The 25,245-nt window shown below is 38.1% G+C and overlaps 1 protein-coding gene across 12 annotated transcripts in view; it reads right to left on the reverse strand.

Annotated features, from left to right (window-relative positions):
* Positions 1 to 25,245, reverse strand: part of SCN2A (sodium voltage-gated channel alpha subunit 2) — a 103,619-nt gene that overhangs the window by 56,235 nt on the left and 22,139 nt on the right. For all 12 annotated transcript variants that reach the window (XM_075530448.1, XM_075530443.1, XM_075530444.1 and 9 more), the window contains exons 12-13: positions 10,894 to 11,023; positions 3,646 to 3,884 (exon numbers count right to left, since the gene is read on the reverse strand). In XM_075530448.1, coding sequence (XP_075386563.1) covers positions 3,646 to 3,884; positions 10,894 to 11,023 — 369 coding nt within the window. The remainder of the gene's footprint in view (positions 1 to 3,645; positions 3,885 to 10,893; positions 11,024 to 25,245) is intronic.

Raw genomic sequence — 25,245 nt, forward strand, 5'->3', positions numbered from 1 at the left:
TGTTCTTTTTAAAAATAGTTTTATTGGCATATATTTAACCGATCATTCATATTAAGATTTGTGCAATCATCAATACCATGCATTTTGGAATATTTGCTTCTCATACTTGTTGTTAGCTCCCCATTTCCCCCAATCTTCCCTACCAAGACCCTAATGATTTATTAATCCAGAGACTGTCTCTTTATATTTACGTATTGTGGTAGTTACATACTTTCATGTCAACTTACTAAATAAGTGTACGGGTGGAGTCTAGCCTATTAATCAGGTCACAGCCTGATAACGACTTCTTGTGGGTGTAATCTTCTCATGAGGATTCTGGGAACTTCCTTTCTTCCTCCCTGGAGTTGGGCCACACTCTGTCTGCTTCACCTTCCTCTTGAAGAGCTACACTCAGAGAGCCTGAGGAGTCATGTGGACACCTGATGCTTCCACCACCATTGGATCCACAAGATTTTACACCCACTGGCCTATGATCTTCCTGCCTTTTGCATAATTGTATGTGGCTGTGTGAGTGGGAAGAAGGATTTATGGACCAGATTGGACTTTGGGCTAACATCAGACTTATGGACTTGATCTGGACTGGGCTGGGATGTTTTCTTAATATACAATGACTCTTTGATATAGAGCTCTTTCTTATACCTACATGAGTGTCTCTGGATTTGTTTCTCTAGTCCACGCAGTCAAACACACCTATCCTGGATAAGAAACAAAGTACATATACACACATAAACAATAACAACAATGACAAAAACAAAAGAGAAGAACCTTCATGGAAAAGAAAGTAGAAAATATTAAAAACTGAAATAATTTTAAATGGTTCAAAAAGGAGATCAAGATAAGGGGCTAAATGTTAACCTAACTACATTTCTACATTCGATATAATCCACTTTACAAAACTCCCTATCTGAGAGAAACACTAATCATATCCCTGAACTATGGTCAGAGGGCATTCACTGGAGGCTTACTCCATGTGGAGACCCTGTAAATGGATTTTGGCCTTCCACTGTCATTCATGGCTTTCTGCAAACCAGGTGTTCAGAATTATTCTCTAATACCATTTCATCATTTGGATTTGGATTTTGGGATTTACAACCCTTGGATCAGATGGGTTGGTTTGCTTCTTCCATGTGGACTTATTTGATGTGGTAGATACATAATCTGTTGTCACTTTGAGACTTACGAGTGAAGGGGTGAAATTTACCTGTCAATCAGGTTGCAGCATGATGACCTCATTTGGAGGTGTCAAGGAGATAAATAGCTTGCTTAAGGCGGGACACTTTCTCACTCCTTGTAAGACATGCCTGAGGAGAAACCACATGGACCTACCCTGATGCAGCCAGAGCCATGGAAGCTAGGGAAGCCAAATGGAGACCCCTGCCAGAGCTGAGATGTTTACAACACTACTGAATCCACAAGAATTTCTACCCACTGACCTGTGGTCTTCCTGCATTCAACCTCATTGTATGTGTTTCATGAGTCTGAAGAGGACTTTATAAATTGATATCGGACATAAGGGCTCATATAGGACTTATGGACTTTATCTGGACGGGCTGAGGTGTTTTCTCAATATTCAATTGCTCTTGTATATAAAGCTCTTTCTTATACACACGAGTGTCCATGAATTTGTTTCTCTAGTGTACCCGTACTAACACAATTGACTTTTCATTTAGATGGCTGTTTGTTGAAGACAAGTCTTTAAGACCCCAGACACTATTATATCTGGTAGCCAGGCATCATCGGGTTTCTTTCACCACACTTTGCTACAGCATTCACATCTTCAGTGATATGAGGGCCACGATGGAGGATGGCCATGCCATAAGAACCCCTGTTCTGATTGTGTGGCCATCTTAAAATGGGCGAGCTTCAACCCATTATTTCTAATAGAATGGCTCTTTTATTCTTTTCATTTTCCTTTGATGCTTATGGTTTTGCTCAATAAGTTGTCTAGAGAACCCTACAATGTTACACCATGTTCATTCAGTTAGAGAAATTCCTGTTTGGTGACTGATCCTCGGTCTCTGCGCACTTTGCTGTAACGCTTTCCTTAGTGCCGTCAAGCTTCCCTTTGAAGTTTTCTGTTTGACTCTTTAAAGTCATTTTTTTCATTTTTATCTCTAGTTTGCTTCTTTTAAATTTTTTCTTCAACCATTTGCTTGTCAGATGGTTGTGCTTTGGTCGCTTTTGTGTTCCTGTGATACTGGAAGCTGTGTCACTAATATTTCAAATATAAAGTAGTAAATAGCATACGATCGAATGGTTTTTAGTATCTTTTCAGATCAGTTTTTTTTAACTATCTTCCTGTCTAATTTTATAACTTTTGGTCGCCAAAAAAAGAGAAAGAAAAGACAAGAACTAAACAAAAAACAGTTATTCCAAATTATTCCCTTTCCCTAGCTACTGGTAACCATTAATCTACCTTCTATCTCTATATGTTTGCCTTTGGGTACATTTTATACAAATAAAACTATACACCAAATGATTTCTGTGGCTAGCTTCTCTTACTTAGTGTAATGATTTCAAGGTTCATCTCTCTTGTAGCATGCACAAGCACATTCTTTTTTATTATCAAAAACATTCCTTTGTATAGAAATATATTCACTAATTGAAGGGTATTTGGGTTGTTCACACATCTTGTTTATTATGAATAACCTGCTATGACTATTCAAACATAAATTTTTGTATAGACATATAATTTCTATTCTTTTGAATATATACCAGGAGTGAAACTGCTAGTTCTGACAGTAATTTTATGTTTAACTTTTTAGGGATTGTTAAATTGCTTTATAAAGTGTCTGCACCATTTTACATGCTCATCAATAATTTTCCACATCCTTATCAATACTCATTATTGTCTGCCCTTTTATTCTTGCTACTCTAGTGCATATGAACTGGAATTGCACTGTGGTGTTGATCCGCATTTCTCTCTCATTTCCCTCATGACTTAAAAATTGAGTCCAAGTTGCACAATGGTTAAGCACTCAGATGCTAGAAATTCAAACTCACTAGTGACACCAAGAGAGCAAAGATCTATGGTCTGCACTCCTTAAGATTGCATTCTACAGAGGCACATGTTGTTGCTTTCTGTCTGATATGTCACTGTGCATTAACCATGTAGCCAGTGAATGTTAAAACAAAATTTCCTTGCTATTGCATTCAAACACGAATCATCTATAAATCAACAAGGCAATAGAATAAATTCAAATGGAAATTATAACCCCTTTGTGAAATTTCCCCAAATGAATCTATCTTCAAGTTATTTATAAATATTTCAAAAGACTCTCATTTTGCAAATTTATGTTTTTAAATGTAAACATGTCCAAATGAACCTGTTCTAAATATTTGAGAAATACGTGATCACATTAGCTATCATACACCAATATCCTATATAATCCACAATCACTTTTCTAATTAATAGATAGCTTAATTTTCATTTTAAGCCAAACTGTATGCAAACCATTGAATTCTTCTGCACTATTTTAGCTCTAGGAATATATTTATTATTTTAAAAATAATAATGCTAAACCTTCACTCTTCTGGTATACATTGGTGATTAATTTCTATTTCATTTGAGAGTTGTCTGTATATTTATGAAGGCAAACCTGAAACATGAATTCAATGGGAAGAGGAGCCCTCAGTGAGCCTTACCAGGTTCCCGACAGATAACACATTGCTGAACTGCTCCGTCATGGGGTAGTGCTCCATGGCCATGAAGAGTGTATTTAAGACGATGCAGATGGTGATGGCCAGGTCCACAAACGGGTCCATCACGACCAGGTTGACAATATGCTTCACCTTTAACCATGGTTTACAGCAGTCCCAGATCAAACACATGTTAGCAAATTTATACCAGCAGGGCGGACATTTCTGTCTGGATTCTTCAAGTTCTGAAAGAAAGGATAAAAAAAATTAGAATACTCATGAAAACTGTTTACTTTCTACTAAGCAGCCTTCAGTTTAAACTAAAAGTACATTTTGAAAAATAAAAAGTTGTTAAGAGACATTATAGGTTGATTTGATGGTGGAGCACGTTAAAGCTTATCTTGAGTTTTCTGTTACAGAAAGGGTTGGTAGAGAAAGGATATTAAACTTTACAAATGAGTAGGCTCAATATAGTTTCTAGTATTTGATCTGCTCTATTAAACTTTCTGAAAACTGTATTCAAGAGGGAAAATTAGATTCCAAAACTGACTAAAATTTTCATTCATACACTCAAAGCTCATCCATGTTCCATATCGAGGAAAGAACATAGAGATTATCAAAAACATCTCTCAGATGTCCTAACTCCTTAGTAAGTCACACTGAATCTTTTTGGATGAATATATATATAGATATATAGATATATAGATATACACACACATATGTGTGTATGTATATTTATATGTATTACTTGTGTCTATCTATCTATAATGGGCTTTTAATTGAAATCATTTTGTCAATGTCAGTATTGAGTCAGAAAGACTCAAATTAATGCCATAGATATATAAGTTGGCATATTTAAATTCAACAAGATCCCTGCACTCTCCTCCTTAACTACCGATCAATAAAAAGACGTGCTACTGCAAGGAAATGGAATTCTCACAGATCAAGGTTTCACAAGGCAGAACTCGTAGACTGCTGGTAAACTATCAGGAGGGTTTGACGTGGAATGCATGTGTGAAATTCCTAAATTTTCATGGCATGCATTTACCTTTATACATCAATATTTCATTGTTTTAGTAAAAAATTTTACACATAAAATCAGGTTCCATTTAACATTTTTATACAAATTGTCCTATGACATTGATTGCCATTTGTATGAATTGTCAGCATTCTCATTATTTCCACACAAAACATTCCATTTCTCTGGATCAAGTTTCCTTTCCATTCCTTCCTTATCTTTTGGATAAATATTAATCATTTGGTCTGATATAGTTCATTGTTTAAGGGAGCACATTATTTGTGGGTAATATTGTTTATTTATAGGGCAGTCTATTAGCTGACTGAAAGGTTATCTACAAAAAGAGCTTTAATTTCAAATTAAAATGATATGTTAGGGTAATCGTCTCAAGGATTCCTTTAATCTTGATCCAGTAGATCTGGCATCTTTTAGAAATTTTATATTTCCCTACATTTTTTATCTTAGTCTATCTGGGACCTTCTAATGTATATCCCTGGTCAAAATGGTTGGCAAAGGTAGCTGGGCACCATTTAGTTCTTGTTTTAGCTTAGAAGAGGCCAAGGTTCATGTGAACGTTTAGTCCCATGAATTAGTTTCTTCTTTAAACCATTGATTTCCTTCATTCTCTTTTGTTCTATGTGAGTAGACCATAATTGCACCTTAAAGGACTGTTCACAAGCTTATGAGATCCCAGAAACTACTCACCAAACTTAAGTTGTCCCCTGAGACTAGGATCCCAAGACTTTTGACCCAATAAACCAAACTCATAAGCTGTTTGGATATTTCTAGGAAGTCTCTGTAAATTTGTCCTCTATGTTGTGTTTATTTTGATGTTTTAAAATATATAGCTATCACTTTGAAATTATGATACAATTTTTCTTTGAAAATACATATATTACATTAAGAAAAGGGTACAATGATTTACAGGCAAGTTTCAACTAAAAATGGAATGTGAGAATACAGAAATCACAGATATTTAAGGTGATACAGAAAATATTAACCTTGATAAATGTTGACCAAGAAAAAAAGCCCTGTAGACACAAGCATCAAATGCTCAGTTGATAGCTAAATGGCAGGCCATTGGAACTCACTGGAGAGAAAGATGGACTAAATTACTCTCAGAATGATCTAGCCGGAAAACCAGTTCTACTCTATTCTCTAGCACCGCTGTAAGTAGGAATGTATTCAAGGGTCATGACCTTGTTTTTGTTTTATTTTGTTTGATATTTTACTTTTGTTATTAGCGAATCATTTTTTGGTAGTAACTCACTGCCATTGAATCCATTAGGACACATACTAAGGCCATGGGCTGGATACAACTGCGCCTTAGTGTTTTCCAAGACGAAATCTTTAAGGGAATGGACGGGGCCATCCTTCTCCCACAGAGGGCATTTGGGTTTCAACCACCAGTCTGTGGCTAACAGCTCAGCAATTAGCTCACTAAACCACGAGGGTTCCTTTAGCTGCCAGCTTCCTTCAGCAAGATCACTTCTTGATCATATCTACGGGAACAGGATGCCTACTTTGTTGGGTTTTGCCAATATCATTGTTTCACATCATATTATCTACTTCCCCAAACATGGAACAAGCACTTCTGAAGCACACAAATAAAGGGGAAGATTCTTTGTATTGATCTAAGACACAACTCTGAACAGTAATTTTAGTATTACTATTGTTCCTATTAAGGAACCCTTGTGGCACGGTGGGTTAGGCACTGGGTTGCTGTCCACAAGATTGGCAGTTCAAATCCACCAGCTAGTCCATGAGAGAAAGATAAAAAATTTATCTTGTCAGAAACCCTGCATAGGATTGGTGTGAGTCAGAATTGACTCGCTGGTGGATCGTCAGTTTGTTTATTTTAAGGGGGAGGAACACTGTGCCAACTAGCATACTACTCAAATCTGCTCAATTAAATTTATTTAGGAGAGCACCAAGAAAACGAAATGGACAGTCTCATAAATATTGATTTTGTTATGCTGATAAACATTTTTCACTAAGTAATGCTGTAAAGTTTACCACTTCCTTAATGTAAATTAATATAATGCTATTTTAATAGTATAAAGATGCTCTTTAGTTGTCTCATAAGATAATGAAATTCTTAATGTATACCATATATGTCCATTTATCATAATATTTAATTTTTTAAATAGCAAAGAATATTCAAATGATAAATCAGAGAAAAATAGAACTATTATATACTAATAATTATATTCTATGTAATTATCATATACAATACAATAGAAGCTATATAATCTTATACTGTATGATAATATTTATATACACCTATAATTACTATCTACTAATCATTTTTAGAGGAGCCCTGATGGCACAGTTATTAAGCACTCATCTGCTAACCAAAGGTTTGTGGTATGAGACCCCAGCTGCTCCATCGGGGCAAAAGAATGCAGTCTATTTCCATAAAGGATACAGTCTCGGAAACCCTATGGGATAGTCTACTGTTTCCTAAAGGGTCACTGTAAATTGACATTGAGTTTGGTTCTTGGTAGTCATTTTGTAGATATTTTTATGACTCCAAAATTAACCTCATGTTTATACTGATGAAAAAGAGAGAGAAGATATATTAATTAGAGTAAATAACAAAAAGTAAATTAAAAACATTTCTGTTTGTCTATGCACTCTTCGAGTCTGTACCTTGGAAAAATTCCCAACTACTGTTCACGTGGTCAATAAGTCATTCTTCACCTCCCATCTCCTATTTTAAATCATGATTTGAGTAAAGATTTACAGAGCACCTTAGTTTTCCATTGACATTTTGCCGGGTGACATTGACATCCGTTTCCATCCCCACAATGGTAAGCACTCCTTCCACTTCCTCCCCAGGTTTCCTGCTTGTTTTTGTTGAAGCTGCTCTTTTCTATTCTTTCCAGCCTTCTGAGCATTAGCCCTGCACAAAGGCTGCGCTCTTGATCTTGTGTGGTTGATTGGTGCAAGGAGCACATGACTCACTGATGCTATTGCTCACCACACCCACTGATCTGTTGTTTGGCTGAAAGTGGAGCCACAGAGATAAGTACAGTGCCGATCTTAAAGGGTAACTAAGGGCCACATGCCCAGAGGTTCCACAAGAATCCATCATACCAGTAAGCCTGGTCTTTTCTTCTTTTTTATGACATTGAGTTTTAGGTGATCAGCTGCCACTTCTGACTGCTCTGATTAAATCCACATAAAATCGTTAACATAATGGAAGAAAAATATAGAACAAAGCTAAAATTAAATGTTAAAGACAAGACTTACTAGTGTGATAGAGACTAGTGGAACCTCTGAAACTTTATCCTGAAGATACCCTTCAAGCCTGGAAAGGAACCCATCCACAAAGATGACTTGGAACTCCACCAACAGACAGGCTTAGAAGGTGACTAATAACACTAGTGAGAAACATACTCTTGAGGAAAATAAACCATATCAGACAAAAAGGCAGCAGTTATTCCCCCAAAACAAAGCCCAGAGGGCAATGGGGACAGAAAGAAGGACAGAGTAAAATGGTAATGCAGCAGCTGTTGCACTGAGGGAATTACAACTAATGTCGTGAAACAAAATGTGTATAAATTGTCCAATGGAAAACTAATTTTCCTCTGTAAACTTTCACCTAACTCAGATTTTTTATTACGCTGTCTGTATTTTGGGTGACAAATCAAGAAAATAGAAAGTGTGTAGAAAAAAGGATGTCAGAAAAGTTCAAAGGGATGATGTCAGCAGCTGTTGCTTGTCTTGACACCAGGAAAATACTACATAAGCAATATTATTTAAATCCAAAAATATAATTGTTCCATCATTTGTGCCAAAATAGAGCCCCTTCCACCTTGGCACAAAGCAGAGCCCTCAACAAAGAACTATAGCTACCTTTCCATTGTTCATGGAGGGGTCACCCACACCAAGAACCAGCTAAATGTATATAGTAGGCTGACTCACATTGATTTCTCAGGAACTTCTAACTCAGCCACCCACCATTTTTCCTAAGTACATGACCTGAAAATATTTCTATATGGTTGACATAAAATACACCTGAAAATCAATATTTTTGTTCACCTACTACTGCTTCATTAAGTATGAGATTGTTACTCATACTTACTTAATCATTACTATGGACAATGGAGACTGTTGTTAAAACAATAGAAAGACAAAAGTTTCTCCTGGATCAACATGCCTGATTTGTAAAAAGAAAATGTGAACTAAAACCATTATGAGACTTAAAAGGATTCGCAAGTAATCATAGTATGTCAATTTAAGAAACCTATCTACCATTATCAGGAACAGGGAGAAAAAAAAAAGAAAAGAAAGAGAGAGCCAAAGAGAGAGACCATATTAACAAGTGTGCATATGTATTTTAAGAATTGCTAACAAGCAGCCCTGGTCAATGTCACATTCAAAATATTTAGATAAAGTTGAATAAAGAAAACTCTTCTTTCATTCTACGTAGCTAATAAAAACAGATTGCAACCTTGGCATTTGCTCCTCACGAAAATACAAAACCCAAACCTGAAGGTAAAGAACCAAAATGCTATCAGTCTCCTGCTTCCCATGTTCTATTTATTTCTTGCCCAGCTTTTCATCACAGGAAACTCCATGCGACGTTATTTTCATTAAGGGAGACGAGGGTGTATTCATCTTGAATAATGTAGCTTAGAAACTGGACTGGCTCAATCTTGTGATGTTTTTAAGATGAATTTCTTAAGTTAGCTCAAATGTAGTACTATCAGAAGTGCAAAGTATGACCGTTTGACTTACCCTGTCTCCTTCTCTACTTCCTGCTTTAGGGAGCAGGCATGCTGCTGACATCTGTAGCAGAACCACTGGCAGCTCCCTCTCAGTGGTTTTGCTATGGCAAGGAGCAGAAGACCAGAATCTTCAAAAGATTTACCTGGAGGGACAGGGAGGAGCAAGCTACTGGCAGCTGGGGGGGAAGAAGGAGTGCAAGCTAACGCAGGTGAGGTTAGGGAAGAACGCACTAAAGTTTAATATTCCGTAGAAATCATTAAAAGATTTCTGATACTGTTTTAGGACACTATGAAAATTGGGTCTTGTAATCTTGATATGGTTGTGGTGTAATATATCTGGTCATCTATAATATATCTGGTCATCTACACTGTGAGGCTTTTACCCCCCACCTGGTTATTATTTTTAGGTTTCTGATACCAGTATTAGTATCTTGGGATCCTTGTAGTCAGACTAGAAAGTAATTATTTAAAAATCAGCCCAATCTCATAAAAAACTATAATCAACAACAAAAGCATGCGTGCTCTCTCTTTCTCTCTCCTTCCTTTTTTTCTCTTTGTTTCTTTCTCCTTTGACATACCAACTTTCACACACACACAAACACACATATGCTCGTTGGCAGGGGCCTAGAAAGGAGGGAAATAAAAGAGAATGGAGGAGAGGGAAAATGGGGCAAGAGGAGAGGATAGAATACAGTTTGCATGAAAGGATTTTCAAAGTAATTGGAGTTGTTTGAATTCACTTACAGTATGAAAAGGCACAACTATCTTAATTAACAACAACAACAACAAAATAACAACACTAACACAATATTTAAGTATAATATTTATTGAGTGTCTCCTGTGTGACAAGTACTTAAGAGCTTTATATATAATGCCTCATTCAAAACTTAAAACCACCTTAAACCTTAACATCATTATTCACATTTGTCTGATGAGGTATCTGAAGTTTAAGGGTCACAAATGAATACATTTACCATACGGCCAGAAAGTGATCATTGGTCAAGTTGTCCCCAAGGTTCTTATTTTGATATTATGTGACCCAATAATCAACACTATGTTAACTATAAGATTTGAATATGTTGCTTCAATAAGGTTAACATCAAATCCTAATTCACAACTGCCATTTATGTTTTTGGTTAAATCAAATGATCCCATAGTTTGTGCCTTACGTAATTAATACAATGCAAATGGTTGTTATACCAAATATTTAGTATTATACGTCTTCAATGTCATATATCAATGTCACCAATTTTATCTATGAAAGTAGTGTTTCAAATTGACCTTGAATTTGAATCAGTTTCCTGGAGGCTAAAGATTTTTAAAAAATCTATTCAATATAATAAAATCCATGGATTGTACAAGGATTTTACTTTTATTTAATTAAAGATACAAATGATATGAGAGCAAATAGTAAAATATTTTCTTCAAATTTATTGAATGATTTTTTTACATCATAGGAAAGCATTACCTAGCAGATTTCGTGTAAGATTTTTGACATACCTTCCATCGTGTTGGTTAAAATACTGGCCATGCTCATAGCTCGTTTTGCTGTGGGGTCCTCTAACAAATCCATGGAAACATGGTAAGAACTGGATCGCCTTTTTCTTATTTCTGTTTCAGTTGTAGTACCCTAAATATAGAATTTCAAATGAAGTCACCATTATTTATTAAGACAGCAAACTCCAAAGCATTCCTATAAATGATATTAATTACTAAATGGTCACCATGCGTTCTCACATCTAAACAGTTCATTAAGATATCACTGTTATTATCATTCTTGTACAGTATTAAAAGTCCATCAGATTCTCAGCATGTGCTTGCTAGGGACAGCTTTGAAATAGACTATTTCTACTCTTTGATGCTAGACCTTTGGAATGAAGATACCATTCCTACTGTTGATAAATAACCATTTAATATTTCAACCAGTCCCATTGTTACATATTGCTGTAAGATTTGCTTCCAAGTTGAGATATTAGAGTTTGATAGAAATATATTCGTGAAATATGAGTATTTAAAAAAATTCCTTAATATGCATTGTTAGCACTCCTCAAGCATTGTAAATTTAACCTCGAAAATGCTTTTTTACATTAAAGAAGATAACATTTTTAGATACCATAAGTAAATAAAGATTAAAAATGAGTGTACAATTTTATGATACCTCTACAAAGAAGTCCAGTCACAAAATGACCCATTACTGGCATTGAATCTCTTAGAAGAAGCTCCAATTAAGGGGCTTTAATTTTTAATGTGACCACTCATCAGTTTGTTGTGGTATGGTGGCTTTTGTATTGCTGTGATGCTAGAAACGATGTCATTTTAAATACCAGCAGAGTTACCCATAGTGGGCAGGTTTCAGAGGAATTTCCAAAGTAAGACAAAATAGGAAGAAGAGGCAATCTACTTCTGAAAATTTAACTAATGAAAAAATTTTAATACCACTAGAACATTGTGTGATACAGTGTCAGGTGACAAGCTCCTTGTTTTGGAAGGTATTCAAAATACGGCCCGGAAAGAGTTTCTTCCTCAATGCAGAGTTAACCTTAATGATGTAGATGGAGTGAAGCTTCTAGGACTATCATTTGCTGATATAACATAACTCAAAATGTGGACAGAGAGCTTCAAACATTTGTTAAAACTCAGAATGGAATGTATGAAAAATGAAACTAGAAATATTGGAAGTTAGAAGCAACTGAAAAGGGATACACAATGGTTGATATGCTAGGCAATAGTGAGTTGAAATTGATTGGTATTGGTCATGTTGAATTATAAATCATATGGTCTATGTCAGGAATGACAAGTTAAAGAGAAATGTCATGGTATTCAGCATTAAACAGAGCATTGCAAGATCCATTCTGAAGTATAATTGTGTCACTGATAGAATAATATCCATATGCAGATAAGAAAGACAAAAGAATACAAGTATTATTCAAATTTAGCAGCAACCACTAAAGTCAAAGGTGAAGAAATTGAAGATTTTACCACCATCTTCGGCCTTCGCATGCAATAATGATACATTGATAATTACTGGTGATTGAAAAGTTAAAAACAAAGAAGGATTAAGGGTTGGAAGAGATGTCCTTGGTGATAGAACAACAGAGATTGCATAACAGAATTTCCAAAACCAATGAGTAGTCATAGTAAATACCTTTTTTTAGCAATACAAATAGTAATGAAATATATGTGCTTTGTCAGGGGTAATACACAGAAATCAAATCGACTATATCTGTGGAAAGAGAGACTATGAAGAAGTTCAATATCTTAAGTCAGAAAATGGCCAGTGGCCAATTGCAAATCAGACCATTAATTGCATATATGCAAGCTCAAGTTTGAACTGAAAGAAAAATTAAAACCAGTCAGTGAGAGGTAAAATGTGTCCAGTAATTTACCTTAATCCACCTGATTTAGAGACCACCTGAAAAATAGCTTTGGCACATTGAACACTAGTGTTCAAAGGCCAGCTTGAAAAGCCAGTCAGTATTATACTGAAATACATTGAAGATATCACACATGAAAAAAATCCATAGGTCATTAGAATGACAGAAAAGAAAACGAAAAGCCAAAATGAATATCTGAAAGTCACTCTCAAACATAGAATAGCTAAAATGAAAGGAAGAATTGACGTAGTAAAGAGGTGAGCAGAGATTTTTAAGAGCAGCAGCTTGAGAATACAGTCAAGTATTAAAATGAAATGTGAAACGATCTGGAGTTAAAAAACCAAAAGAAACCACGTGCTCAGCACTTCTTCCACCAAAAGGACTAAAAAAAAAAAATAGCTTCAATGTAAGGCGTCTATGGGCAAAATATTGAACATTACAATAAACAACAAAAGAAGATGGGAAGGCTAAACAGAATCATGTTACCCATCAAAACTGGACAACATTCAACCATTTTAGGGGCTTGCATATAATTAAGAGCTGACAGTACTGACGGAATAAGCCTAGCTGTACTGAAGCTATTTGAGAAAAACTAGGTTCTGGAATTGACACATCCAATTGAAAATTGGATACAGTGCTGGAAACAAGGAATTTGGAAGACAGCTGGCCAGCCAACTGGAAGAGACCCATTATTTATATCAATTACACAGAAAAATGATTCAGTAGAATGCAGAAATTGTAAAACCATTTTATCACTATCACATGTGAATAAAATGTTGCTAAAGATAATTTTAAAAAGGTGCAGCAGTACATCTAGAGAGAGCTTCAAGAAAAGAAATGCCAACTGGGTTCAGAAGACAATCCGGACTACGAGGCATAATGGTGATGACAGATGGATGTTGGCTGAAAGCTGAGACTACCAGAAAGTTACTTATCTGTGCTTTATTGACTATGGAAAGGCATTTGACTGAGTTTATCAGAGTAAATTATGTATACTATTGCAAGGAAAGGGAATTCCGGGAACACTCATGAAGAATCTGAATTCAGCCCTAATGGGCATCATTAGAAAAGAACAAGATGATATTTACTGGGTATTTAGAAAATGAAGAAAGGTTTCTATTAGTCTCATCATACATCCTCAATCTTTTGCTGAGCGAATAATCTGAGAAATTGAACTATATGAAAAAGATCAAAATATCAGGATTGGAAAGGGCTTATTAACAACCTAAGATATGTAGGTGACACAAAAATTTCTTGTTGGAAGGAAAGAGGACCTGATGAACTTACTGATAAGGAAAAATGATAAAGGTAAGCTTTAATGACTACAACTTCAATCTGGATTGCAGTATAGAGGAAAACAAAAATCCTCACTAAGCAACATTATGATAAATGGAGAAAATATTAATGCTGTCAACGATTTTATTTCATTTGGATTCACAATGAATGTCCAAATAAGGAGTAGTCAAGAAAGAAAATGACCTATTGCATTGGACAAATTTGCTACAAAAGATCTCTTTGATGTACTAGAAAGATGCTATTTCGACTACTAAAGTGCACTTGACCAGGGGCTTCTGGGAAGATAGCTACGGAGTGACACACACCAGAGGGACTGCCCAGAATTCATTCCAGGAGATTTGCTTAGAGGGAAATTCAATGCTGCTGGAATGAAGGAGAAGCATCATAAAGATAAGTAGGCACAGATGCATGGGGTTTTGAGGGGTAAGGGACTTTTGGCTTACCTCAGTGGAGACCAGCTGGGGCTTGATCTTGGGCCGCCACTGTCTCTGTTGGAGCTGGGACCATTTGGATCCCGTAGGGGGACTTGGTCTCAACACAGCCAGAGTTTGCAGCCGCCTGCCTCAGGGCAGGGACTGGACCCTTGCAGCTCCACAGGCAGGGCTTTGGGTTCAGCTACATTGTGACTTTGGTTTCCATCTCTTCTCTCTATCCCCCACAATTTTGGAGGGCTATGCAGAGGCTTTTTCTCAACACAGCCACAGTTGCCACCACCTCCTCGGGCAAAGACTAAACCCTTGCAGCTCCACAGGCTGGGAATTGAGACTCAGCTACATTATTGCTTTTGTTTCCTTCTCTCCTCTATATCCCTCCCTGCACAGTCTCAGCATGCTTACTTAAAAATTTTTTCTCCCCTTTGTCTCTTTCCTATTCTCTCATACTCCACTGTGGACCTCCAAACCACTCCCCTTAGCCTAGGGCATTTATGCCTATGCCACACTCAGATTGGTAAACTCCACCCTCCTAAACTAGCCCGAGGCTGGGGAAAGCCCTGCTGACCTCCACCAGGGGATATTCTGCTTAACTTTCTTACTGTGGAATTCCTACCTGTGTGCCTCGGGGCCTCAGGCAGTTTGGCCAACACTCGTAAACATTACAAGCTGGGGCAGGAACTTCTGCCCAACCTCTGAAACACCAAAGCAGGCAACCTACCAGCCTTCTGGGGCCACGCCCCTGAGAAGGAAGCCATAGGAGCATAACGTGGTAGATTAATTCCATAGTGAAATTAGCTGTAGGCAGTTTGAAGAAGTATTCCTACAGGTCTCCCAGTGAGAGAGAGCCAGTGCTCTTTGTCTCCGTGGAAAATGGCACCTGGCTCCTCAAAACCAACAGAACGCAAACAGCCATCATCCCAATGACCTCAACGGAAAAAAAAAAGGAGAAACAAAAGGCAATCACAGAAGATTTCCCAAACATAACGACATGCATTGAAGTAGCAGACATTGAGTTGCCACAGAAAGAAATTTTCAGAATGCTGCTTGGAGTCATATGGGATATGAGGTAAACAATACAGAAAAAGGATTAAATGATAGAGGAGATAAAGATATATCAAAGGGAAATACAGGAGCTTAGGGAGGAAATACCAAAAACCAGTAGCAGAAACACAGACCTTAGAATTGACTGGAGGAAGCAGAGAACTGCATCCGTGACTTGGAGGACAGCCAGGCAACCTTTAACAAATGCGAACAAGAGCCTAATAAGATTATCAGAGAAGCTGACGAAAACCTAAGAGCTATGTCTGATGCTATGAAGTGGAACAACATTAGAATTATTGGCCTACCAGAGGAAGACACAACAAAGAAGTCATCTGCAACAATAGTGAGAGAATTCTTGGAGGAAAATTTCCCTAGCTTAATGAATGAAAACCAGGCAACCATTCAGGAGGCTGAAAGAACACCAGCTAGACTAAATCCCAAGAAGAAGTTACCAAGGCAAATAATAGTTAAACTATCCAACTTTGAGAAAAAGGAGAAGATCATGAGAACAGCTAGGGAGAAACAAGCAATCACATAAAAGGGTTCCCCAAATCAGAAGCAACAAAGCCCACATGGAAGAAGCACACCAGCCTGTGCGATCGCGAGGTGCCAAAGGGACCAGATATAAGACATCATGCATAGCGAATGAAGGGTGAAGTGCAGAGTGGAGACCCAAAGCCCTTCTGTTGGCCACTGGAGATCCCCTCACAGAGGGGTTTAGGAGAGGAGATGGGTCAGTCATGGTGCGATGTAGCACCAATGAAGCACCAAAGAAGAACACAGCTTTCCCTCAGATCCTGGATGCTTCCTCCCTCCAACTATCATGATCCAAATTCTACCTTGCAGGACTGGATAGGGCAGAGGTTGTACACTGGTGCATATGGGAGCTGGAGGCACAGGGAATCTAGGGTGGAAGATACCTTCAGGACCAGGGGTGTGAGGGGCGATGCTGGGAGAGTGGAGGGTGAGTGGGCTGGAAAGGGGGAACTGATTATAAGAATCCACATGTGACCTCCTCCCTAGGAGACAGACGGCAGAGAAGGGGGAGAAGGGAGACTCCGGATACAGCAACATATGACAAAATAACAATCTATAAATTATCAAGGGCCCATGAGGGAGGGGGGAGCAGGGAGGGTGGGGAAAAAAAGAGGACCTGATGCAAAGGGCTTAAGTGGAGAGCAAATGTTTGAAAATTATTAGGACAAAGAATGTACGGATGTGCTTTATACAATTGATGTAGGTATGTGTATGGATTGTGATAAGAATTGTATGAGCCCCTAATAAAATGTAAAAGGAAAAAAAAGGGTTCCCAAATAAAAATATACTCAGAACGATTAGCAGAAATGATGGAGAAGAGAGTGGAGTAACATATTCCCAAAAATTGAAGGATAACAATACAAAACCATGAATACTCTACCCAGCCAAATTATTGATTAATGTAGATGGAGAAATACGAGTCTTCCCAGACAAGGAAAAATTCAAAGAATACAATAGAAGAAATCCAGCCCTACAGAAGATCCTTGGGGACCCAGTGTGGCAGAAAAACAACACTCACGAAGCATAAATAAGAGACTACCACATAGAAAAACCTCACCTAGAGGCCAAAAAAGAAAAAACAGATCCCAAGATAGCATTGGCTTAAGGATGGAAAGAAGTCAAGAATCACACACATACACACACACACACACACCCAAAACTAATTAGAAAAGAAAGTAGGGAAACACCCAACAGAAAAGGTATAAGAAGACATCATAGAGTCTACACATGGAGATTAAAACCCTGAATGTCAATGACCTGAACTGAAGCATTAAAAGACTGAGACTAGCAGACTGTCTTAGGAAACACAAGCCATCAATCTGCTAACCACAGGTGACACATCTCAAGGCTACAGACAAAAACAGGATGAGACTCAAAGGCTGGATAAAGGTATACAAAGCAAACCACAATTCAAAAAAAAGCAGGGGTTGCAATCCTAATCTCGGGTAAAATTGACCTCAGAGTGAAAACCATAAAAAGAGATAAGGAGGGACACTATATAATGCTCAAGGGAATGGTAGACAAAGAACCACCAAGCATTTTAAATATATATTCCCCAAATGAGAGACCCTTTGAATACATTAACCAAACACTCCAAAAGATGGGAAAAAAAGAGATCACAGCCTCAACAAATATAGTGGGTGACTTCAATACACTGCTCTCCGAGAAAGATTGATCACAGGAAAAGAAACTCAACAAGGAGTCTAGAGATCTAAACACTACAATTAAACAAGTTGACCTGCCAGATATTTACAGAGCTTTTCACCCAAGTCCCCCCCCCCCCAAAATCAAATTCTTCTCAAGACCACATGGCACATATTTGAAGATAGACCACATGATGGGGCATAAGGGGACTCTACAAAAATCTAAACACATTGATATCATACAGACTTCTCTCTCTGACCACTGTGCTATAGGGCTGGAAATCAACAAAAAGAAGATGAAGAAAACAAGAACAAATAATTTGAGGATGAGTAACTCTTTATGCAAAAGGAGTACATATTGGAACAGATCAGAGATTAAATTAGGAAATTTCTAGAAACCAACGAGAATGAGCACATGATTCACCAAAACTTATGGGACACAGCAAAGACAGTTATCAGAGTAAGTTTCATAGCAATACATGCAGCACACCTGAGAAAGGAAGAGAGACTCATGAATGATATGCTGGCACAAAATTTACAACTAGAACAGAGCCAGCAGGACAATCCTACTAATAGCAAAAGAAAAGAAATAATAAAAATCAGGGCTGAGATTCAGGAGAGGGAAAATAAGAAAACTATGGGAAAAAATTAATGCTACTAAAAGTTGGTTCTTTGAAAGGATAAACAGAATCAACAGACCGCTGGCAAATCTAACCAAAGAAAGGAGGGAACAAATTTCAATAGCAAGAATAAGGGATGAAAGAGGGGACATTACAACAGACCCTAATGAAATCAAAAGGATAATTACACAGTACTATGAAGGATTGTACTCCAATGAATTCAACAATTTGGAAGACAGGGACAAATTCTTGGAAAAACAATCCCTCCCTAGACTACCCTTGATGGATGTCAAGATTCTCAACAGACCCATAGCAATAGAAGAAACAGACAAGGTTATCAAGGGATTGCCAACAAAAAAAAATCCCCTGGACTAGATGGCTTCCCTAGAGAATTCTGCCAAGCATTTAGGGAATAACTAACACCAACACTACACAAACTCTTCCAGAACATAGAAAAAGATGGCAAACTCCCAACTCCTTCTATGAAGCTAGTATAAGGATCCCACAAGAATTGAGAACTACAGACCAGTATCCCTAATGAACATCAATGTAAAAATTCTTAAGGAAATACTAGCCAACAGAATACAAAAGTATATAAAATTAAAATTTCACCATGACCAAGTGGGATTCATACCAGGGGTTCAGGGATGATTAAACATATAAAAGACCATTAGTATTTTTCATCACATTGACATGAAAAGTATAAGGACCACAAGATAATATCGATAGATGCAGAAAAAGTGTTAGACAACATCCAACACCAATTCCTGTTTAAGACACTTCAGAAGATAGGAATGGAAGGAAAATTCCTCAAGACAAAACTAGCTATATATGAAAACCCAACAGCCCACGTGGTAGTCAATGGAGAAAAGAATAACACAATCCCATTGAAAAGGGGACCAGACAAGGATGCACCTTTTACCCAGTCTTCTTTAGTATCGTGCTGGAGGTTTCAGCCAACAGCAGAAGACAAAGAAAAGACATCAAATGTATTCATCTGGAGAAGGAAAAGGTGAAAACTACCATTATTTGCAGATGATATGATTTTACTTATGGGAAATCCCAAAAGTTCCACAAGGGAAGCAATAGAGGAGTTTGGCAGAGTGGCAGGATACAAGATCAACAAACAGAAGTACATCAGACTGTTAAACACATCAGATAAGACCACAGAAGAGGACCTCAAGAAAGTGGTACCCTTCACAGTAGCCAACACACACATTGAAATATCTAGGGATATACCTGACTAAAAGAAGAAAAGATCTATATGGGGAAAAGTACAGAACAATGTTATAAGATACCAAGAGCAACTTCAACAAATGGAAGAATGTCCCATGATCAAGGATTGGAAGACTCAATATAGTCAGTATGTCAGTTCTGCCAAAGGCAATATATAAGTTTAATGGAATTCTGATAACAATTACCCTCATCTTTCTTCAAAGAAATGGAAAAACTTATTACCAACTTCATATGGAGAGGGAAAAAGCCCAGAATTAGCAGAGAACTCCACAAGAAGAAGGATACAGTGGGAGGGCTTGCTTTACCTGATTTTAGCAAATAATATAAAGCCACAGTTGTCAAAACCACATGGTATTGGTACAATGACAGATACTCAGACCAATGGAAAAGAACTGAAAACCCAGAAATAAAATCATCAGCATATAGACAACTGATCTTTGATAGGGTCCCAAATATATCCAATGGGAAGCAGATACCCTCTTTAACAAGAGGTGCTGGGAAAAAATGGATATTTACCTGCAGAAAAATGAAGCAAAACACTTATCTCACACCACGCTCAAGAATAAGCTCAAGGTGGATCACAGACCTTGAAGTTAAACCCTAAACAATTAGGGACATCAATGAGGGAATTGGGACCAATGTGAGAACTTCAGCACAGAGAATACATAGGCTATCAGAAATAGGTAAGGACACAGACACAGAGGAGGCACAAATTGACAAATGGGATATACTGAAGATAAAACACCTCTGTACATCAAAAGAATTCACCAAGAGAGTAATATGAGAGTCCATGGACTAGGAAAACATCTTTAGCAATGACACATCAAAGGCCTTATTACTAATATCCAAAATACTCTGCTAGCTTCCAAAAAGGAAAAAAAACTAATTTCCCAATGAGGAGGTCTGCAAAGGACCTGAACACAAGTTTCACAAGGGCAGAAATCCGAATGGCCAACAAACATATGAGAAAATGTTCCCGATCTTTCGCCATAAGATAAATGCAAATTAAAACAACAATGAGGTACCATCTAACACCTTAAAGGTAGCGCAATTCAAAAAATCAGAAAGTAACAAGTGTTGGAAGGATTGTGGGGAGACAGGCATACTCATCCACTGCTGGTGGACCTGTAAGTATGTATAGCCACTATGGAAATCGATCTGGCGATATCTAAAACAGATGGAAATCGAGATAACACACGACCCAGCAATCCCACTACTGGGCATATATACAGAAGAGGCAAGAAACAAAGACCAGACATCTGTGCTCCAATGCTCACTGGGGCACAGTTTACAATTGTAAGGAGTTGGAAGCAACCCAAATTTCCATCAACTGACAATTGGATTAAAAGACTGTGGTATATACATACAATGGAGTACTATGCATTGCTAAAAAGCAGTGGTGAACATATGAAGCACATCGCTATATGGGAAGAACTGGAGGACATCATGCTAAGCAAAGTAAGTGAAGCACAAAAGGCCACGTATAACATGAGTCCACTGAGGTAAGCTTTTTAAAAAATGCAATAGGGGCATAGGGAAAAAGCTACTGTATACAAACATTACTTGGGCGAGGACCAGGTAATATGGTAGGGACCAGATCAAATACAGGGATACACATGGTAGATGACTAAAACGGAGTGGGGAAAGGAAAACAAAATAATAATAAAAAAGAAATGGGTAGTGGGGGCACAGGGCACTAACCCACCCAAGGGGAGGGTATTGTTTATATCCCCACAGGAAAAGAGAGACCAGATTTCAACCCAGTGCTCCAAGATGTAAATGCAACATGCTGGCATGGAATAGAGAACCAGTGGAGAGGCCTGGGGGGATGGCCCCAATCCCAACTACTACATAGACACCTGCCCCTCACCCCAGAAGAATTTGTTTCAAAGGATGGCATTGAATCTGCAGCTCCAGAAGAGGGACATATCTAATTAGAGCACATGGGAAGAGATGAAGGGGCAGGAGGAGAGAGTGGAGCACATCCTGGCCCACCAGGCCGTGAGGATTATGTTCCCAATTAGAGCTGCCAATGCACAGAGAGGACCACATGGCTGGCCCCACTATGAGACATGACGCCCCTCACTGACCCTACAGGGAACAACACCGGAGACATTGTGGGAATTGGGAATTGTACCCTACCTGAGCCAACCACACCGAGGCAAAACACTAAGTGGGTTCAACAGAACAGCAAGGGAATGGAGCGGCGAGGTCCCCAGGAAATGCGGAAGGTGGACTTTGGGGCCAGGGCATGTTTCCCCAACAGACTGGACTGGAAAACATTCCTAAAGGCCAACAAACAATCCTTGAACTAACTACAAACTTTTCTTTCTTGCTGTGTTCTGTTTTTTATCATTGGGTTGGTCTTGTTTTGTTGTATATTGTTGCTTGGTTTTGCTCTGTCTTGAGTTTGTGCATGTCATTATCTCCACAGATTTGTCTAAATAAAATAGGCTGGATGAATAATCTGGAGGAGAAAACAATGGGACTGCTAGTTCCAGGAGTGGGGGGCAAGGGAGAGGGGGAGGGGGGAAAGGTAGTGGTGTTAACAAACCCAGGGACAAAGGAACAACAAGTGATCCAAACAGGTGGTGAGGAGGGTGTGGGAGGCCTGGTAGGGCATGATCTAAGGTAATGTAACCAAGAGGAATTGCTGAAACCCTGATGGTGACTGAGCATGATAGTGGGACAGGAGGGAAGTCAAAGGAAATAGAAGAAAGAACTGGGAGGCAAAGGGCATTTATAGAAGAAGTCTAAATAAGGGCATGTACATGTGCAAATATATTTATATATGAGGATAGATAGATATATGTGCATGTATTTGTAGGTATAGTGTTAAGGTAGCAGAAGGATATTGGGCCTCCACTCAAGTACCCCCTCAATGCAAGAATACTTTCTTCTATTAAATTGGCATTCTATGATGCTCACCTTCCTGATACAATCGCTGAAGAAAAAGCGGGTGGATAAGCAAATGTGGTGAAGAAAGCTGATGGTGCCCAGCTATCAAAAGAGATAGCATCTGGAGTCTTACAGGCTTGAAGGTAAACAAGTGGCCATCTAGCTCAGAAGCAACAAAGCCCACATGGAAGAAGCACCCCAGTCTGTGTGATCACAAGGTGTCAAAGGGATCAGTTATCAGGCATCAAAGAACAAAGAAATCATATTATTGTGTGCCCACTTCCATGATATGGTCACTGAAGACAAATGGGTGCATAAGCAAATGTGGTGAAGAAAGCTGATGGTGCCTGGCAATCAAAAGATATAGCATCTGGGGTCTTAAAGGCTTGAATGTAAACAAGCGGCCATCTAGCTCAGAAGCAACAAAGTCCACATGGAGGAAGCATACCAGCCTGTGCGATCATGAGGTGCCGAAGAGATCAGGTATCAGGCATCATCAGAACAAAAAAAATCTTATCATAGTGAATGGGGTGGGGGGGGGGATTGCGGAGTGGAGACCCAAAGCCCATTTTTAGGCCACTGGACATCCCCTTACAGAAGGGTCTTGGGGAGGAAATGAGCCAGTCAGGGTACGATGTAGCAACGATGAAAAATACAACTTTTCTCTAGTTCCTAAATGCTTCCTCCCCCATTCCCCCCCCCCCCCCGCCCACTACTATCATGATCCCAATTCTACCTTGCAAGTCTGGCTAGAACAGAGGATGTACACTGGTACAGATATGAACGGAAACACAGGAAATCCAGGGCAGATGATCCATTCCAGACCAGTGGAGTGAGTGGCGATACTGGGAAGGTAGAGGGAATGTGGTTTGGAAAGGCAGAACTGATTACAAGGATCTACATATGACCTCCTCCTTGGGGATGGACAACAGAAAAATGGATGAAGGGAGGCATCAGACAGGGAAAGATATGACAAAATAATAATTTATAAATTATCAAGGGTTCATGAGGGAGAAGGAGCGGGGAGGAGGGGAAAAATGAGGACCTGATGCCAGGGGCTTAAGTGGAGAGCAAATATTTTGAGAATGATGAGGGCAATGAATATACAAATGTGCTTTACACAATTGATGTATGTATGGATTGTGATGAGTTATATGAGCCCCTAATAAAACAATTAAAAAAATAAAGTGCACTTGACCAAAACCATAGTATTTTCAGTCATTTCATACGTTTGTTAACACTGGACTGTGACTACTATAGGACACAGAAAGATTGATGATTTTTGAACTCAGCTGTTGGCAAAGAATCTTAAGTGCTATAGAGTGCCAGAAGAACAAATAAACCAAACGTTTCTTACAAGAAGTACAAGCAGCATTTCTTTCAAAATCGGAAACGCTAAACTTGTCTCACTTACTTTGAACATAGCATGAAAAGAGGCAAGTCCCTGAGAAGGACATTATGCTGTTTAAGTCCAGAGTCTAGGAAAAGAGTACTTTCAAAAGAGACGACTTTGACACAGTGGCTGCCAGTGTGGAATGACACACAGCATTGCCTGTGAGGATGAGCAGGACTCGCCACTGCTTCTGTCTATTGTACCTCTGGTCACTATGAGGCGGAACCAACCTGTGGACACCTTAATAACAATCATTTTTACCATGACACAATGACCTGATCACTTTCTGCGTGAATTAAACTCATTATAAAATGAAATAAGTATCAATTCCAATTTTATACTATAAACAAGTATAGTTACTAATTATCAGAAAAAAATAACAGATTCCAGGCATTTGAAAAGCAGGTCTTAGTGTTAATAATAAATAAAATGTCATTTTCAGCTTTTTGAGAATCTTCCCTATTTCAAAAATGGAAATAAATATAAGTTCAATTGATCTATTTATTTTTATCTTATTGTGATGTGAATTAATTACATTATTATTATTATTTTTAAACTGTATACCTCTATTGCAAATATATTCAAAAGTTCCCCTCAATTGATATGGCGATAAACACATTTATAGGTCATGCAGAAATTAAAAGAGAAGTAAAATTAATGAGCTGAGAATTAGCCCATCTATGAAACTTTTTGTTTTTAAAATGTATATGCAATTATTCACTTTGTAAATAATGTCGACATGTGAAATTCAATGATATTGACTACATTTAGGTCGCTAGCCTTTGTCAAATTATTCCATCTCAAACTCATCGCCTCCTCCAAGCTTTGGCGTTGCTTTTGTCAGTTTGACATCACATAGACGTTTCTTTTAAATATCCCAACGCTCAAAGCAGACATAATTTATTCATTTAGATAAGTTTAGGAGTTTTTTTTGGCTCAAAGAAATTTTCCAGAAGCATCCAAGGTAATTCTAACATAGGTAGTGTGAAAGTAAAGCACGTTTTGATGAACCTGGTCAAAACGATAGTGCATTTCAATAAATATCTCTTCTTTTTCATTTTAATTAGCTAAAAATGTCAAATGAGAGTCACTATTGGGTAGAGTGTGGGATTAGTATGCCTGTGATCAAATACTATCTCCGCCATATACAGCACTTATTTACTTCCTCTGTAAAATAGAGATGATATTAGTAACTAAAATGAATACTGGGGAGATTAAATGAACTGATACACATGCAAAGTGTCTGGATAAAAAAAACCACCAACATCTAACTGTCACAGAGTTAATACTGATACATAGGGAGGGACCCTATAGGGCAGGGTAGAACTGCTCCTGTGAGTTTGCGAGACTGTAACTCGTTACAGGAGCAGAAATCCTCTT

Source organism: Tenrec ecaudatus, chromosome 13 (assembly GCF_050624435.1).
Source record: "Tenrec ecaudatus isolate mTenEca1 chromosome 13, mTenEca1.hap1, whole genome shotgun sequence".
Classification (NCBI taxonomy): domain Eukaryota; kingdom Metazoa; phylum Chordata; class Mammalia; order Afrosoricida; family Tenrecidae; genus Tenrec; species Tenrec ecaudatus.